The sequence below is a fragment of the Bubalus kerabau genome, chromosome 9 (assembly GCF_029407905.1).
Source record: "Bubalus kerabau isolate K-KA32 ecotype Philippines breed swamp buffalo chromosome 9, PCC_UOA_SB_1v2, whole genome shotgun sequence".
In the NCBI taxonomy this organism is placed as follows: Eukaryota; Metazoa; Chordata; class Mammalia; order Artiodactyla; family Bovidae; genus Bubalus; species Bubalus kerabau.
In genome coordinates this window covers 92603390-92623618 of record NC_073632.1, presented here as the reverse complement: position 1 = coordinate 92623618, position 20229 = coordinate 92603390, and the positions used below count along the sequence as shown (strand labels likewise).

The following is a 20229-nucleotide window of genomic DNA, read 5'->3' as shown; positions in this document are numbered from 1 at the left end:
CTGAAAAGAACTTGCACGTTACGGTTTCCCTCTTCCTTATACTTTTGGGACCCAGATGCCATGTGATGAAACCCAGAAGAAACTTCTGGAGACAATGGCCCAGCCCATAGCAAGCATCAACCATCAGACAAATGAGAAGGCAAGCCTAGATCACCCAAGTCAGTAGAGCAACCACATGAGCGTGGTACATCGACTGCAGGAGAAAACGACTCCTGCTAAGCCCAACTCAAGTGGCTGATGCAGAGAATGGTAAGCAAACAAAGTAATCATTATTTTAGCCTCTTAAATTTTGGGATGTTTTGATATTCAGGAATAGATAATCGATCTACTACATAATATATTCAACTACAATTTTTAGTTGAAAATGAAGTCATGAAACATGGGCAAACCAATTCTTAAAGCTCTAGAGTAATGTTAAAAAGGCCTCAGGAAAACTTTTTAGGAATGTAAGTGTATTTATCGTGAAGCTAAAACATTACCTGTGATTAAAATCAAATTCATAACTATTTTTTTCATGTACTTTTATCATAAAGATTTTTTTATTTTCAGGTGATAAACATCATAATAAATGACAGTGACTTCAATTTTTACTAATACCAGGAAACCAAATTAAGTTTATGTGCTGACATTATTAAGGGAAAAGGTTATACCAAAAATAATTTATAATACTACATATAGTTGAGACCACATGGAAAACATTAAAACCCAGTAAACACTAATAAGGTTAAATAAGAATGGAATATTAACTTGAGGCTGAAAAGAAACTTTAAAATGAACAAGTTGAGCCAAAAAAATAAAAAGTGTGAATGAAACTAATACATTAGAAATACACAGATAATAAAGTTGAATTCCTTCAGTGTGTCACTAAATGGAGCTGTATTCTAACTCCCTATACTGAACTTACACATAAATATATTTAATGTACACAAAGTATTACTGGGAACACAACAATTTTTATATTTGCTTGAAGAACTTTAAAAAAATGTGCAATATGTTAACGGTTAGGGAGTGATACAAATATTCTATTCACTATCCTTAGCAGCAATCTGTGAAATACTATGTAGTCAATAAGCACTGTAAGGAAGATTTACTATTACCAATTTTCTTTAACAGGAGAACACAAACAGCCTCCTATATTGAAATTAACCACCCATAAAGAAGGGCATAATACACAGATGATTACAACTTTACAATTTAATCCATAGAAAGAAATATGAGCCAATAAACTCCTCTACATGCTTAGACTACCATTCGATCAGCCCAACATGACAAGAAATACGTCATCACTTTTACAGTCTTTGCAAATATTATACTATCATGCACCTAATACTCAACAAATATTCATTAAATGGACAAATGAACTAAAAAAGTTGTGAGAATTTATTAAGTTAGTTAACAAAACAATCAGATATTCTTGACTTAATCTCTCTCTAGCCCTGTGGCCTGGGTCTAATTTAAACCATTACCACTGATTGTTAAATCAATTCCAAGCTGCCCCAAGAGTCATCTTTTCAAAGCAAAGAGAGGTCACAGACACCATTATCTTGCTTGCAAGACTCTAATGGCTTCCTATCTTCTACCATGATGCTTCTTAGGCAATATTTACTGACACTTTGTGGTATATATGTCTGAGAAAGGAGGTTATAGTCTGGATTTGGTCAACTGCTACTCAGCATCCTCTTCATATCCTCCTATAGGCCTTCTTGTCTTCGAGATGCTAGAAAGCTAAAATTTATATTTGCCAAACCCTCCTACAACTGGAATTCTAGATGATACTATGTTTCTACTAACTGAATGTGCTTAAGATTTGTAGGCAGCAGTGAGGTGAAGACCATTTTTCTACTGTGTTTCTGCTGACAAGAATGTTCACGGAAACCTGAGGTCTAAGAGGGTAAGAGCAGTGGAAACCGAACACAGCATTCCAAGATCTGCTCCTGAGGTTTACATGGCAAGAGGCAGTTGTATGGCAGTAATAGTAAGTTCTAAAACTTAACAGTTCCAGCACACTTCCAAACATATTATAAATAGTTATATCCTTAAATTAAATTCCTTTATGCTAAAAATATCTACAGTGCTTTCTGTTCCTATGTTGAACCCTGGCTAACATGGCAAAGAGATGTACCTCATCAGCTACTTATCTATATGATAGTATAAAGTGATCAAAAAACACCTACTTAATAACATGTCTTGTTCAGACAACATTATTCATTTAATGATTTAAAAGTTGGAAAAAGGCTGAAAATAACTTTCTTATAATTGCATACAGCTTTTCAGGAAGTAGACCCTGTTCATCTTTCCAAAATTATCCTCTATGGATTATACACCTAACAATGTCTAACAAGATATAGTTCCTGAAACATGTGAGATTGCTTTATAAATCAGAACATCTGAACATTATGGAAATTCCCTTTCCCCTGTGCCATTGTAGAAAATTCCTACTAACCCTACAAATCTGTTCATATGGGCTCCTTTGTAATGCTTTATCTAAAATTCCCCAAACATGGTGATACACCCTTTTTCTGGTTAATTTTAATCTTTATAATTTCATAAGAAAATTTCACTACATTTATATCACATTTTCCATTGCATTGTAATTAGCTATTCCATCTCCCTTAGACAATTATAACTTCCATGTCTCTCCAGAATTTATTATAGTATTTGCATGAGTCAGGATCTTAATCATTGTTTATCAAGTGAATTAATGCAGAAGAAAATAAAAAAGCAAATGTTATTTGATATTTTTCTTAAATCAATTGTACCTTATACTGTCCTGTTATTAGATGAAAACTTAAGTTTGCATTAATGACATGGAAATGTTCAAATATTCTCAAAACAGCAGAGTCAGCTGAAAGCAATTTATAAATCTGTCCAAAGGACTTCTTTTCTATTTGTAGTCCCACATATCTTTTCTGATAAACTGTCATAGCTACTTTAGAAAAATCTTCATCATATCTATAACACAGAAGTAAAATGTAATAAAAGTTTCAAAAAATAAGCCTCAGAGATCTTTGAAGGTCATTTTACATTTGTATTGATTTACTATATTCTTTTATCAATTACATCTCAATTTTTACAAAACATTTAAGAACTTGGAAATATGTCCAAATAAATCATGCTATTAATAACCCTTCTTGTGAAATGAGACCTTAACATCATCAATGGATGTCAAAAAACTGAGCATCAGTAAGTAAAACAGTGACTATCATATATGAAAACAGTGTATGTCAACTACAGAAATAACCAACAACATCTGAAAAACATTGTTCCTTGTTGTATGGAGGGTTTCTGGGTTTCTTACAGTTCTGTTTTTAATAGTATTACTCACCTTTACGAATAAAGGTGTCAAAGTATTATTATATAACAAATGGTACGATAAACAAAAGCTATCTGGTACTCATGAGAAGAACTGGCTCATTGGAAAAGACCTTGATGCTGGGAAAGATTGGGGGCAGGAGGATAACGAGGTGACAGAGGATGAGATGGTTGGATGACATCACCAACTCAATGGACAAGACTTTTAGGAAACTCTGGGAGATAGTGAAGGACAGGAAAGCACGGCATGCTCCAGTTCCTGGGGTAGCAAAAAGTCGGACACAATTTAGTTAATGAACAACTCATGTGCAACTGAGTTGTTAACTATACTTTTCCATTTATATATTAGATTACTTAAAGAGTAAAGGGCATACTCTAAATATCTTGAGTCTGTGGCTTTACTACTGAAGAAGTTTCTTTCTCTCTATACATATATACACAAAGTGCATAAATATTATACAGATATATATATGCATACACAAATGCATAAGTATTATTCTATTTGTACATTTATGCAGACTTAAATCATTTGCCAACAAAGGTCCGTCTAGTCAAGGCTATGGTTTTTCCAGTAGTCATGTATGGATGTGAGAGTTGGACTGTGAAGAAAGCTGAGCGCCGAAGAATTGATGCTTTTCAACTGTGGTGTTGGAGAAGACTCTTGAGAGTCCCTTGGACTGCAAGGAGATCCAACCAGTCCATTCTGAAGGAGATCAGTCCTGGGTGTTCTCTGGAAGGAATGATGCTAAAGCTGAAACTCCAGTACTTTGGCCACCTCATGCAAAGAGTTGACTCATTGGAAAAGACTCGGATGCTGGGAAGGATTGGGGGCAGGGGGAGAAGGGGACAACAGAGGATGAGATGACTGGATGGCATCACTGACTCGATGGACGTGAGTTTGAGTGAACTCCGGGAGTTGATGATGGACAGAGAGGCCTGACGTGCTGCAATTCATGGAGTCGCAAAGAGTCGGACACGACTGAGTGAGTGAACTGAACTGAAATCATTTAAGTTTTTTATTATGTTCATCTTCTCTAAAATTTACTCTCCCTGTAAGTCATAGTAATAGCCTGGAACTGCATATTCTTCCTGGAGAAGGACATGGCAACCCACTCCAGTGTTCTTGCCTGGAGAATCCCAGGGATGGGGGAGCCTGGTGGGCTGCCGTCTATGGGGTTGCACAGAGTCAGACATGACTGAAGCGACTTAGCAGTAGCAGCAGCATATTCTTCCATTATTTTTGCTCCATGTTCATAACATACACATAAGACAACATGAATCTGGAGTGTGGAGGGAGTCATTGTTTTAAAAAGAGTATTGTACAAATTGTTCTGAATTTCCTGTGCTTATCAGTACCTGGTGAATGAGGTTTGTCTTTTAACTTTATGGTAAGTGTATTGTACAGAACTTTTAATCCTTTTATTTTTAGCTTGTGTTTTTTATTTATGCTATTTAAGCACACCTTGCTCAGGTCTTACAGGTGCTCCCTGTCATTTCCTTTCAAGTTTTACATTTTCTTTGTTCATTTTGCATTTAGGTTTTTAACTGGCATGCAATTTATTTCAGTCACGAAGTAGGGACCACTTTTCCCCATTTGGATAAAAGCTGTCACAGCATCTTTTGTTTACTGCAGCATCCTTTTTTTTTACAATGACACCTTTGTCATATATCAAGCGTGTGTGTATCTTTCTTTCTCTTCATATACAAATTTCTAGAGTCCATTTACTGTGTTTTGATTCATCTGTCTTCCCCTTATAATTACTGAACCCTTTTAATCTATACTTTTATGATTTTTGGTATTTAATAAATAAGCCCTATTGTCTCGTATTTCTTTTTCAAAACTGTCTTGGTTGCTCTGAGACTTTCTTTTTTCCAAATGTACTGCAGATCACCTTATTCAGTCCAATGAGCAATGCTGCTAAAATTCTGATTCAAACAGTACTGAATTTATAGACATGGAGATGAGTGACATTTTAAAACTTGAGTATTTCTTAGTGTGAAGCTTTCCATTTGCTAAATCTTTCTTTTGTTCCTGGAATGAAGTTTTTATTTTTGCTAGTGGTATTTCTATAAATACTGTAACCTTTGTTGCATGATCTGTGCTTTTCTTCCGTTTTTCCTTCCATTTACTTTCTAACTTTGTGTAATTATGTTTTAGGTATATCTTTTATAAACAGTTTAACAGCTATATTTTATTGTTTTTAAATCCAGTCTCAAACCCCCAAATTTCAGTAGTTGATTTTAGTAGTTGATTTAGTTGAATACTAAATGATTCTGATTACTGATTTAGCTGAACCAATTTTTTTCCTTAAACATCTGTTTTTCTAATGTTTTATCTCTTTTCCTAACCCCTATTTATTTTCTTCATTTCCTTCTCTAATGGTTTTAATACTATATATTTTCTATTTTAGCAGTAACTCCACATCTAAGACACATTTAACTTCATAGCTTTCCAACAAAGTCTAAAAGATTGAGTATTTGTGGGGGCTTAGTGTCAGATACGGAGAAGGCAATGGCACCCCACTCCAGTACTCCTGCCTGGAAAATCCCATGGACGGAGGAGCCTGGTAGGCTGCAATCCATGGGGTCACTGAGGGTCGGACACGACTGAGCAACTTCACTTTCACTTTTTACTTTCATGCACTGGAGAAGGAAATGGCAACCCACTCCAGTGTTCTTGCCTGGAGAATCCCAGGGACGGGGGAGCCTGGTGGGCTGCCGTCTATGGGGTCACATAGAGTAGGACATGACTGAAGTGACTTAGCAGCAGCAGTGTCAGATAAGCATTAAATTTTTTGAGTTCTTTCCGAGCTGAGAGTGTTACAATACAGCTCACTAAGGTATTTCTAATTCTACTGGTTAGGCTGAAAGGGCTAACTCCTGACACAGATATTCTAACTCCACAAAATTTCCTTCGCTTACGCCTCTGGTCACTACTCCTCTTCCCATTGTTCTGTTCTCTCCTGTCTTCTAAACCATAAAACTCCAAAACTTAGTGTTAGGAAATCTATTAATGTCACAGATTAAATCCTCAGGGAGAAGGGAGGTGAAAAATCACATGGTCATCTAAAAAATATGTTATAAAGGCATTAAAATAAAACGCAACTTCCATAAAAGTGTTAGTTGCTCAGTTGTGTCCAACTCTTTGTGATCTCATGGACTGTAGCCCACCAGGCTTCTCTGTCCAAGGGATTTTCCAGGCAAGAATACTGGAGTGGGTTGCCATTCCCTTCTCCAGAGGATCTTCCTGATCCATGGATTAAACCCATGTCTCCTGCATTGCAGGTGGATTCTTTAACTTCTATAATTGACAACCAATTCTTAAGGGGAAAAACTCTTATCTTAAATCAAAATCCTATATTATGCTAACAATAAAACTCTAGAAGCAGTACTATTATAATTATTAAAAAGAAAAAGCTACTTGCTATCAACAATATCATTGAACATTGTCCTGAAAATTATTGCTAATTAGGCAGAAAAATGAAAAATAAAACCATCTTCATTTTGAAAATCACTGCCAGATTATTACAGATTGAAGTGTGCTTTAACTCCCAGGCATGCTGGTTTAGGAAAAAGAAATACACTGCTCAAAGCTCTATTCTCCCATTTCACTCTTTTTACAAAAAAAGGAAAAAATGTAAAAGCTTTGCTATGGACCTATGGACCAAATAGCACTTGAAGGATAATCAAACAACCTAGCAAGTTTTGGATTAGTGGGAGGAATAAAGATTATATCAAATTAGCCTGGAGCAAACACTCCTGTTTTTTTCATTTGAAGACTCTCCCTGTTGGAACCTATTTCCCACACAGTAACAGTGTGTGGAGGGTCATGCCTTCAAGAGAAAAGAGATTCCTCTGTTTCTGCAAAGGCAATCAGGTAAGAATCAAACTTTTTTTGAGTATTTACTGAATATCAGGCATTGAGACTGCTGCTGAGAAAAAAATAAGGAAAATACATACAGTTTATTTTCTAATTGAGAAGACAATTAAGAAACCAAGGCTATAAGAGTAAGTCTAGAGTTCCCTGGTGGCTCACCGTAAAGAATCAGCCTGCCCATGCGGGAGACACAGGAGACGTGGGTTCAATCCCTGGGTCGGGAATACCCCTGGAGAAGGAAAGGGCAAAATACTCCAGTATTCTTGCCTGAAGAATCCCCATGGACAGAGGAGACTGGTGGGCTACTGCCCATGGAGTCACAAAGAGTTGAACATGACTGAATGACTAGACAACAACAACAACGGTTTGTGCTGTTTTAGGGAAAGAGCACCATACTATGCGGTAATACAAAACCCAGACTTGGGAACTTACAGAAAAACCTGTAAAGGAAATGACAAGACTTTAAAGATGAAAAGGCATTGGTGAGCCATGGAAAGATAATCGTAGGTGATTTTTGAGCAGGGAGGTCAGCTCATACAAATAAGCATAAGAGAGGATAATTTATTAAAAAGCTGAAAAACCAGGGTGGCTGGATTATAATGCATAAAGAGAGGGAGAAATGTAGTGAAAAGAAACTACAGTGAGTAAAAAGAAGGGTTGCAGATCTTACAAGACCTTTTAGGGCATGCTGAGCAGAAGTTTCAACTTCATTTTGAAGACAGTGGAGAGTATCGTGGACACGTTGTTTGCCTATCTACCATCCACTCTTCAGTACATTCCTTTCTAACACTAGCCAGAGGTTCATCAGTGTGCCCATATCTTCCTCAAGTTACCCACATACTCTGGGAGACACTTAAACCAAACTGAGTTCCAGAGATAGGCCAAATCAATGTGGGTAATTCCACTCACTTATTGCCATTTTAAGTCAGATAATCCAAGCCAATCAGATAAATTTCCTGTATGAAGGGCAACTGATTTGGGATCTCAACTACATTTGCAAAATTCCTTCATGGCAGTATACTTAGATTAGAACTGAATAATTAGGAGAAGGTGTGTGTTTACCAAAGAGTGAAAATCTTGGAGGCCGTCTTAGAATTTTGCCTCTAATCGTCCGTCCTTCAACCTCCAAAGATTCATCCTTTAGAAATGCAATACATTCACCCATCTCAATATTCCCAAAGTCTCAACCAATTACTGCATTAATTCAACTTCAAAATCTCACCCAAACATCAGCTCAAAAATTCAAATCTCATCATCTAAATTTGTAGCAGATGAGGGTCCTGAGAACTATTCAGTCTTGATCGTGGGCACAATTCCACATCTGAAACTGAAGAGACCGATTATCTGCTCCCAGCACCTCAAGGATTCAGGTTGAACAGGCATAGCATAACAATTGTGGGAATTCTTGTCCAAAATGGGGGGAAGGGGAAGGTGAAAATGAGTCCGTAACATTTCTGAAGTCCAACTGGCCAAATGTTGGATTTTTCTTAATAAGGCTTCAAGGCCTGGGAATAAGCCTCCGTGTACCCCAGTTCTGCCCTCTTAACCATCCTTTCTCATGAAAGGGCTTCCCTGGTGGCTCAGAGGTTAAAGCCTCTGCCCACAATGCAGGAGACCTGGGTTCAATCCCTGGATTGGGAAGATCCCCTGGAGAAGGGAATGGCAACCCACTCCAGTATTCTTGCCTGGAGAATCCCATGGACGGAGAGCCTGGTGGGCTACAGTCCATGGGGTCGCAAAGAGTCGGACACGACTGAGAACTTCACTTTCACAGCCAAGTACTTTTGCTGTAGCCTCCTTTCATTCTGTACTCTCTTTAAGTCCAAGCTGGCAATATTTCTTTTAGACAATTTTCTCAAGAAAGTTGTGGACTTGAATACCTTTCACTGGGTTTTCTGCATTAGAAAAAGTCATACCCACAAATCTTTTGGAGGCAATACCTTCTCTATCTAGGCTCCTGCTGAGAGGGCCCAAGAATGATATTCAAACTTCCTACAGGTTGTCTAGTTTGGTTGAGAAGGTCTATAAGCCATACTTTCAATCTCTTAAAAGAGTTTTTTATGTAATTAAATACTATGACCTTTTGTTCTGCCAAAGATTTTTACTGAAAAGTTGTTCAGCCACATCCTCAGGTTTTTCCCTATGCCACACTTTGAGAAGCAGTCTTGTGCCAAATAGATCAGGGGTAAGAATTTCCCAAATCAAGTCCTAGTTCATTTAAAAATTCTTTCTCTCAATTTATTCCTCTCCTCTTGCATTTTATTATAAAGCAGCAAGAAAAAGTCAGATCACACCTCTAAGCCTTTCCTTGGAAATCTCTTCAGCTAAATATACAAGTTAACATTTAAACATGGTACAAAGAGACACTTCTGTTATGCTTTCTGCTACTATAGCACACGGAACTTCTTCCTTCAGTTTCCAAAGTCATGTTCCTCTCTTCTTTCTGAGCTCTCTCTGGCAGCAGTCTCTGAGTCCAGAGTCCTACAAACAGCCAGTCAAAGCAGTTTAGGCTTTTCTATCATGTTTCCCCAAATTCTTCCAACCTCTACCTACTGCTTGATTCCAAAGTGATTTCTACATTTTTAGGTATTTGTTACAGGGATCCTCTCCTTCTACATCTTTTTTGCACCTGCGTGTAAGCATGCTCAGTCGTGTCTGACTTTTTTGCGACTCCATGGACTGCAGTCCGTCAGGCATTTCTGTCCATGGCATTTCCCAGGCAAGAATACTAGAGAGGGTCGCTATTTCCTTCTCCAGGGGATCTTCCTGACCCAAGGATTGAACCTGAGTCCCTTGTGTCTTCTGCACTGAGTACCACTGTCACCTGAGTATATTGTAAACCCCTGGTGCAAGTATATCAGTCTCTCTGGCTGCCTCAATTTCCTTGTCAAAATTCCTTAGTTGTAAGTTTACTCTAGGAAGTTATCCAACCCTTTCTGACTTTAATAGTCTCAAGGTCACCAGTCCACAACTGTTTTTTCTCTGAACACTGAGAATGTCTGTTCCCTTTTTAAATTTTGTCTCAGCGTGTGGTTCTCTACACTGAGAATTCCCAAGGTGACTCATCATTTCCATATGAGCAAGCAATTCTCTCTGTGGACTAGAATTAGGTCCAGAGTGGTAGATCTCTCTGCCTGCCTTCCTAACAGGTCTGGCTTTCATTCCATTCCTTTGTTCTAGTTCTGAATTTCCTCTCACCATACTTGTCTCAAATCTAATGCATGTATACTTTTCATTAAGCTGCTTTCATAGAAAAATATTTTGCAATTACCACAAAAACTGTAATTCCAGGTATAGAATCTGTTCCAATATTATGATATTTTTCTCATTAAATATGTGCAATGAATTAATTTAAAGTATTTGCAAGACCTCTAGAAACTTGGAGGGCTGATACCCAGCCAAATTTTCTTTTATAGCTATGCCTTGTTCTTGTGAAAACTAAGCAAATTTTAAGCCTCATAAATATGCAAAGAATAGTATTTAGGTAATACTATAATAAGAATATAATGAGACAAATTAGTTTTTGTCCCTACATTATTTTATTGATGCTACTAAGAAAATCCGACGCTATGGCAGCAGTCAATTCCTAAAGTATTACAGGCATCAACTCTCTCTACTGCTATGTTGGTATCTGAATTGGTTACTTTATTATTGATTACTTTTTTTTTTCTTTAGAGGACTTTGGTCACTGATGCTCCATTGATAACTGCTAAGATGAAATTTTGATTATTAATGGATTATCAATCCATATAATATATTTTCCTAACCATTAGTTTAGAATGCATGCTTATTTTATTCTCTAAAAATATGTATCTATCATCAAATGGAAAAGCTTTAAATCAGAGAGTAAACTGTAAATCAGAGTGTTAGAATAAAACAAAACGTATCTTTAAGGCAAATATTTTAGTTTCAATATAAAGACTTGCCTATTGAGGTATCTAATATATTTATGGAGAAAAATTTTAGCCTTTGAAATTTCATTAAAAGAATAACAGATCCTACATAAGAAAGCATAGATATATAAATTTATTCTTTAATCTTGAAATGTTTCATATACTGTTACTTCAAAACCATTATAAAATGTAATGTAGTTAAGAATATTGGTCATGCTCATATATACACTATTATGTGTAAAACAGTGGGAACCTGCTCTATAGCACAGGGAACTCAACTTGGTGCTCTGTGATGACCTAGAGGAGTGATAATGGGAGGGAGGTTTTAGAAGGAGGGATATGTGTAGACATACAGGCTATTTACTTTGTTGTACAGCAGAAACTAACACAACATTGTAAATCAAATATACTCCAATAAAAGCTTTTTTTAAAAAGAATCCTGCCCATGATAGTTCAAGGTGATGAAAAAAAATTAGCAGACAGTTGTAGTTAATTATAAAACCACAACTTTCTCCCAATTAAACTTTCTTTAAAGGAAAAAAAGAAATACAGAAGCTAAATTGAACATATTCTGATAAGGCAACTGCCAGACAGAATTTTACTTGTCAAATTCAAAGTTTCTACCAAAACCAACAAACAAAGCATTGATGTAATGTCTAAATTCATATAGTTAAACCAAAACTTGAGACTTCAGTTTCTACATTTTTTTTCTTAATCATAGAAGTGAAATCTTACCAAAATATCCACATTATATGGTTGCTTAACAAAATTGAACTGTGCATCTAAAAATGGTTAAGATAGTAAATTTTATGTTATATATATTGTAGCACAGTCCATGGGGTCACAAAAGAGCCAGACACAACTTAGTGGCCAAACATATTATAGCATAATTTCAAAAAGTTAAAAGCAGAAAAAAATCCACATTATGAAAAATTACAATTAAATTGTAATTCCTATGTAAATTTCTACTAAAATAAAAAATTTTAACTATTTATTAAAATAAGACTGCTGCTAAGTCACTTCAGTTGTGTCCGACTCTGTGAGACCTCAGAGACGGCAGCCCACCAGGCTCCCCCGTCCCTGGGATTCTCCAGGCAAGAACACTGGAGTGGGTTGCCATGTCCTTCTCCAATGCATGAAAGTGAAAAGTGAAAGTGAAATCGCTCAGTCGTGTCTGACTCCTAGCGACCCCATGGACTGCAGGCTACCAGGCTCCTCAGTCCATGGGATTTTCCAGGCAAGAGTACTGGAGTGGGGTGCCATTGCCTTCTCCGAAAATAAGACTGCTGCTGCTGCTGCTAAGTCGCTTCAGTTGTGTCCAACCCTGTGCGACCCCACAGACAGCCTCCTACCAGGCTCCTCTGTCCTTGGGATTCTCCAGGCAAGAATACTGGAGTGGGTTGCCATTTCCTTCTCTAATGCATAAAAGTGAAAAGTGAAGTTGCTCAGTTGTGTCCAACTCTTAGCAATCCCATGGACTGCAGCCTGCCAGGCTCCTCCATCCATGGGATTTTCCAGGCAAGAGTACTGGAGTGGGGTGCCACTGCCTTCTCTGGAAAATAAGACTATATTACAATAAAAAATAAGACTATATTACAATAAAAACTTTGATGCATTTAACAATTGCTCAGAATGTAATAAGACAGATTTATAAATTTTTCATACTTTTGCTGCCTTTCCTAGTTTCAGAATAAAAACACATAGCATAAAGATGAAATAGAGTAACTTAACTATTAAGTTAGCCCAAATCCATTGTGGAATGAGGGGAAAATTAACTAGGTTACTGCTTATTGTACTTCAATGTCAATAATAAAAATCAGCAGCATGATAGTTGTAAGTATTCATAAATATTCCAGCTCTTCTTCTTCTAGTTGAGAAGAGTAAAACTAGGGATGGCCATGTGCCTTGCTCTGGCCCAAGAAATGAGAATGGAAGAGATATATATCATGTCCAGGCAGAAGTTTTAAGAGCCAAGCGTGTTTCTCCATACTCTTTTTCTCTTCACTACACTGACTGGTAATGCTGTAAAGACTGGCTGTTCCTCAGCCAAGATTCTGGAATAAAAATGATAATGATAATAAAGAGTGTTCCAGCAAATCCACAAAGAACATATAGCCTAAGTAAAAATAAACTGTTGTTCCTTTAACTCTTAAGATTTTTTAGAGTATTTTATAATACCAGACTATTGTGACTGATACGGATATAAAAACGGAACACAAAGCAGTTGTATAAAGAAAAAAACGGATACCTGCAAATGAGGGAGGTGGAAGGATGGGCAGGAAATGATAGGATTCCATCCCTCCTCCTGCCTGGGTCAGCTGCTCCTACAGAAGGCTTCCACCAGAGCAGAGATTACAGGGCATTATGAAAAGTCAAAAGTCGTAAATGACAAGAGTTCAGGATGAGGGGCAGAATGAGTCTTACCACCATGGGCAGGTTCCTAGAGCTGTAGTAGGCATAGTAGTATGCCTTCCCCTCCCCACCTGGAACCAGATGCTGCTAATAGCAGACTCCCGAACGGCACCTCGCCCCTCCCTACCTTTTGAGGAAATCTGAACTTTAGTCTCAAGAGAACACAACAAAGTTCTACCATGAGGCATCGGGCCCATTTCTCAGCACTGAGGTACAACGGCTGCTATAGAAGTCTGTGGCCATCCTAGAGGACTTCATCCAAAGAGAATATTCAAGAACCAAGTTACCCATGCTACAGTGTCTTGCTTTTTGTTGTCCTAATAAAGGCCCTGGGTCAGGAAGATCCCCTGGAGAAGGGCATGGCGACCCACTCCAGTATTCTTGCCTGGAGAATCCCCATGGACAGAGGAGCCTGGCCGGCTACAGTCCACGGGGTCGCAAAGAGTCAGACATGACTGAGTGACTAAGCACAGCACAATAAAGGCTGAGGGGAAGCTGAACTTTGATCAGAACCAACTAGTTTCTACTGGTGAGGTGGGTAGAGTATATTACAAAACTGAAAATGGGGAACTCCATCAGTTGATTTGATTTGTAATTTTTAGGATTACTTCATACAATTGTATCCGCTGCACCCTGCACAATGGCACCCCACTAAGGAGGAGAATGGTGGACTCTGAAGTTGTATCCACCAAAAAGGGCTACTTTTTCATATTTCACACCATGTGCCATCCGTTTGCCAATATATGTGCCTACAGGCACCTTATTGACTAGCTTATGGTTCCTTATCCACATTTATTAGAATTTTTTGGAAACCAACCTTAGTGGTACTAGAGAGGAGACTTTACTACATACCAGACAATCATGGGACTCTGACCACTTGGGACTCCTTGAGGCCTGATCCTTCCTGCATGAAGATTACCATGATAACCTGCAGTGTATGTTTGTGAACTTGGATGACATACTGCCACATTCCTGTGTCCCAGAGAGCAATATGGGTATGCCACTGGTAAATGAATTATCAGAGGTATTCTTCTACTGGAATTCTACATCCTGGAAGAATCCCTTCAGTGGGTGGTGGATTAAGAGAACTTGCACAGCACCCCACAGTGATCAAATGATATCACTTTGATGTGCCAGTGAACTAGCAGGCTAGTGAACTAGCAGGCTTTTGTGAACTTTGACACTCTGATGTTTTGGACCAGATAATTCTCTGTGATGGGGGACTGTCTTGTCCATTTTAATATGTTTGACAGTAACTGTGGTTTTATCCACTAGATAACAGTACCACTGCTCACCCAACCCAATTCAAGTGCACAAAAAGTGTCTCCAAACAGTTAAATGCCCTCTGGAGGGTAAAAATGCACCAGGTTGACAACAACGCTGATATACCTACACTTTCACTGTCAGTAGATGCTTTGAGACCAACACCAAGAAGATGAGTACTAAGATGCCCACCACTACTTTCACCAGCCCAATGGCATTTGAGGCTGATGGAGAGCCTCTTCTGAGATCCCACTGGCAAACAGACTAAGAAACTCTGCCCAGCAAGTTGATAGGCTGGCTCTACTCCCATTGGGTGGAGAAGAACTGAACCTTGACTTTTTCCTTGCTCTTTCTCCCTTATCTCTTTGCTCCCTCCTTCCATAAACTCCTCTACCATGTTTGCCCCTTTCCTAGTAGTAGAACCATGATTCCAACCCATTTAGGGAATTATCTTCCCAGACAAGATGTAGCCCAATAGCTAACTATGCTACTGACCACCTGCCAGCTCTGGTCTGGCATACAGTGCAGACATGCTCTGGTGTTGGCTAGGAAAGTCTATGCTATATTCCCAGCAGCCTCTTTAGCTTGTCTACTTTGGAAGGCCACTGTGGCCAGAAGCCCAAATTCACAAACAGACTGATCAGTTTATATAATCTGAATGGATTGATATTTATCAAGGCAGGGACATGGCCTGATTCTTGGACACAGATTGGGCAGTCTAATGCCTACCTTCTTACAGACATGACCTGACACTAACTCCACTGCATTCAGATGCTAGCTAGATTCAGATTTCTTAACCTTGACACACATGCACATATATTACATACACACAGATATACATATATATATACACACACATATATGGGCTTCCCTGGTAGCTCAAGTGGTAAAGAATCCTCCTGTAATGTAGGAGACCCCAATTCGACTCCTGGGTCAGGAAGACCCCCTGGAGAAGGGGCAGGCTACCCAGTCCCGTATTCCTGGGTTTCCCTGGTGGCTCAGATGGTAAAGAATCCTCCTGCAATGTGGGAGACCTGGGTTTGATCCCTGGGTTGGGAAGGTCCCCGGAGTAGGACATGGCACCCCACTCCAGTATTCTTGCCTGAAGAATCCCCATGGACAGAGGAGCCTGGTGGGCTATAGTCCATGGGTCACAAAGAGTATGACACAACTGAGCAACTAAGCAGAGCATAGCAAATACACATATACACACCAAAAAAATACTCCTCATAACAATGGGGAGGAGAGACTGCATTCCTTATCCACAGTTCATGCCAAGTTCCACATGAATCAAAGTTTAAGCACAAAAATGCAGCTTTCAGAGCACTTTAAAAAAATATGGGAGAATGTTTAACAAAATTGGAGTGAAAAAGCCCTTTCTAATCACCCACAAAATTCACAAGTCCTGTGAGATTTTTATAACCAAGTCATTTCACTTCTACAAATTTATATTATAGATATACTTGCCTAAGTGGGCACAGAAATATGTAACATCACAGAGAATAATGAACGACAAACTGAAAATGACAGAAATGTTCATTCATATTAAACCCAGTCTTAGATATATCAAACTTCCAGTTAATTCATGAAGACAGTCTGAATAAATTATGGCGATTCCATACAGTGAAGTATTATGCAGTTATAAAAATGACTAAAGAAGATTTAAATATAGCAACATGAAAAAAATCGATCAGCTTTATTAAATGAACACAAGTTACACAGAGAATATGTAATGCCTTACCTTTATGCAAATAAAAAAGCTATATACAGAGATTTTTGCTTATGTATTTATATAGTTCTAGAGGGACACAAAAGAAATTTCTGTGGGTACCTCTGTAGAGGAAGATGGGTATGAAAAGGAAGGAAGCTTGCTTTTTATTGTATAGCAGCTTAAGTTTTTGAATTATTTTTTAGATTGCACACAAAATCCATCACATGCACAAAAAATTAAAGAATATTCAAAAAAAATTTCAAGAAGTATAAAATAGCATATACATAAAATAACTGAGGAAATTCTTACCTTTCCCTGCAAAATTTAAGTGAATGTAGTATGGCAGGTCTCTTTTGACGTAAATTCCATAAATGTAAGGTGTCATCAGCCAAGGCACTCACAAGAGCTCCCTTAAAAATAAAGTGTAATATACTTTATATAGAATATATTTACAAACATTAATGCTACTAAAAGGGCTGCCAAAAAATCTCCTTCTCAAATTTCAAAGCTTTTTGCCAATATTAGCTTTAGTTCTGAGAAACATTTGCCTCACCCAAATTCTAAGCAGCAGACGTAGACGAGTGTATTATGTGTATATGGATGTATAAAAATTATGTTTAAACTTCAACAATTTAATTAAAGTACAATTTAATATCTTATAAACTAAAAGTATACTAGGATCTTTACTGACAAAGGTCCGTCTAGTCAAAGCTATGGTTTTTCCAGTGGTCATGTATGGATATGAGAGTTGGACTGTGAAGAAGGCTGAGCCCCGAAGAATTGATGCTTTTGAACTGTGGTATTGGAGAAGACCCTTGAGAGTCCCTTGGACTGCAAGGAGATCAATCCTAGGATCAAGGATCAGTCAATCCTAAAGGAAATCAGTCCTGAATACTCATTGGGATGGACTGATGCTGAAGCTGAAGGTCCAATACTTTGGCCACTTGATGCAAACGGCTGACTCATTAGTAAAGACTGTGATGCTGGGAAAGACTGAAGGCAGGAGGAGAAGGGGATGACAGAGGATGAGATGGTTGGATGGGATCACTGACTCGATGGACATGAATTGGAGCAAGTTCTGGAAGTTGGTGATGGACAGGGAAGCCTGGCATGCTAAAATCCATGGGGTAACAAAGAATCAGACATGACTGAGCAACTGAACTGAACTGATACTAGGATCTAGTTGGATATAGCTATCAACAACTAGTTATGTAAAATTAGCAGTCAGACCATAAGTTACTTTGTCCTTATCATACATACTCCTTTGACTAAAATATATGGTATGAAGTAACTTTGATTTGGCTTAAGACAAATGAACGTACTTTGCTTACATCATAATTCTACTACTAGAATGATATGGAAAACAAAGATAGCATTCAGCTCTCTACAATTTCACATTCCAAAGGGTTGAAGAATCTGACTAATTTAGAAAGTTAGAATAGCCAAAACTATTAAACACTATCAGGTCTGAAAAAGAAAACCTTTGGCACTGTGTGAGAATCATGTAGGGGACTCAGTCTCACCTCCAACCTGACAAATCAGAATTTTTAGAGCAAGAACCATCGCAGATTTATTTTTTTTAATTGCCAGCAGTGATTTTGATGTGTGATTGGATTAAAAATCTATAGACTAAGGCTGATTTATTAAGACATATGAATGTTTTTCCTCAAAAGAGGAAGAAGATACTCTTCATCTAACAGAGAATAAGATAATAAATGCAACATGAACTTAATTTTATTTTTTTTAAGAACTTATTTTAATTTCAAAAAAGATTTGCAATTCCAATCCTTCAGGTTATGATGAGAAATCTTAAAATCTCTCTTTTAAAATAGGAAGAGTTTATCATTTATCCAAGAGAACTAAAACAGCTCTGAAGACGATTTACATTCAATGATCTCACCAAGTCCTTTCCACCTTTGAAATTCGATGAGGGCTACTCTACTGGGTAAACTACTCCTATTGCCGCAATATGACTATTGGAAACCAGAAATACTTAAAGTCCACATACTCTCCTTTTCACTAGAAGGCATCTTCATCACTCTGAAGCAGAAAACTCAAAGGATTCAGAGTATCCAAGATTTGTACTCTTCCTTCTTACTTCCACCATAGTTTCAGACCAGGTCATCTTCTTTCTCAAGATGTTTGCCCCATCTTAGTATCTCAAGGAAGAAGAGAAGATGTAGAGCCAAAATACAGCTGACTGCCTATGGTGGCTCATTTACCTACATAATGGTTTTCCAAAACTGAAAGCAAACAGCTACTCTCAATTTTCACATTTCCATAGCCATTCCAATTTAAACAGTCATATTTTGTTAAGCATGTTTTAAAACTGTCATTTTGAAGTACTTAAAGTGTAACATTTAAACATGTAAAATATCAAAGAACTTTATGATAAATTCTACAGAAAACAATCCTGCATTATGAATAATGACTGCTGCTGCTGCTAAGTTGCATCAGTCGTGTCCGACTCTGTGCGACCCCAGAGATGGCAGCCCACAAGGCTCCTCTGTCCCTGGGATTCTCCAGGCAAGAACACTGGAGTGGGGTGCCATTTCCTTCTCCAATGCATGAAAGTGAAAAGTGAAAGTGAAGTCGCTCAGTCGTGTCCCATTCTTTGTGACCCCATGGGTTGTAGACTATCTGGCTCCTCTGTCCATGGGATTTTCCAGGCAACAGTATTGGAGTGGGTTGCCATTTCTTTCTCCAGAGGATCTTTCTGACCCAGGAATTGAACCCGGGTCTCCCATGTTGTCGGCAGACACTTTACAGTCTGAGCCACCAATCAACTAATAAGATTATAAGATTTTTAATCGACTAGTTAAGATTTCAAAAATTTAAGTGTGCTGTGTTTAGTTGCTCACTCGTGTCTGACTATTTGCGACCCCACAGACTGTAGCCCACCAGGCTCCTCTGTCCACAGGAATTTCCCTGGCAAGAATACTGGAGTGGGTTGCCATGCCCTCCTCCAGGGGATCTTCTTAATCCAGGGATCAAACCCAGGTCTCCTGCATTGCAGGCAGATTCTTTACCAGCTGAGTCGCAAGGGAAGCCCAAGAATATGGGAGTGGGTAGCCTGTCCCTTCTCCAGGGGATCTTCCTGATTCAGGAATTGAACCAGGGTCTCCTGCATTGCAGGTGGATTCTTTACCTGAGCTACCAGGGTAGACCAAATTTAGGTGCATAGTTAATTGTTGGGGGCCGGCGTGAGGCACTCCGCCCATGGCAAAGGTCATGAGGAAGGAGGCTCGACATACGCAAAGGCGGGATCGAGCCTCAGGAGTCCCCCTGGAAATCCTCGAGCATCTACCCCCATAACCAGAGCCTGCCTACTTTACTACTTTGTGCTCTTACCTACACCTCTGACTTTACGGGGGGCTGTCCCCCACCACCTCTTTCGGAGAAGGAGTTAACTTAGAGCTCCAGTTAATAATAATTCCTGGGCGTGACAAGAGTGTTTCAACTTACAAACTCCTCTGAAGGTTCTCTAGCCTGCCTGACAGGCTTGTCCAGCCACATGTGATTGCTCACAGCCTCCTAACTGTGAGAGGCACGAGATGCTTTAAACCTTCTAAAAACAGGTTCCTTAGAAAACCATTAGTATAAGTATAGTGGGCTGATTAGAAATTGTATTGGTGAAGGGTTTTTCATTTGTTGAGCCAATGCTTGTTGCTAAGTCTCCATATCCCCTGCCCTTACACACCTTAATGAATATATAGAAGAAATAAGTATTAACCTTTGATATTAATCACATTAGACCCTAG

General features: G+C 38.5%; 1 protein-coding gene across 5 annotated transcripts in view; it reads right to left on the bottom strand.

The window, feature by feature from the left end:
- Positions 1-20229, bottom strand: part of STXBP5 (syntaxin binding protein 5) — a 157331-nt gene that overhangs the window by 113414 nt on the left and 23688 nt on the right. For all 5 annotated transcript variants that reach the window (XM_055535890.1, XM_055535893.1, XM_055535895.1 and 2 more), the window contains exon 4: positions 16778-16878. In XM_055535890.1, coding sequence (XP_055391865.1) covers positions 16778-16878 — 101 coding nt within the window. The remainder of the gene's footprint in view (positions 1-16777; positions 16879-20229) is intronic.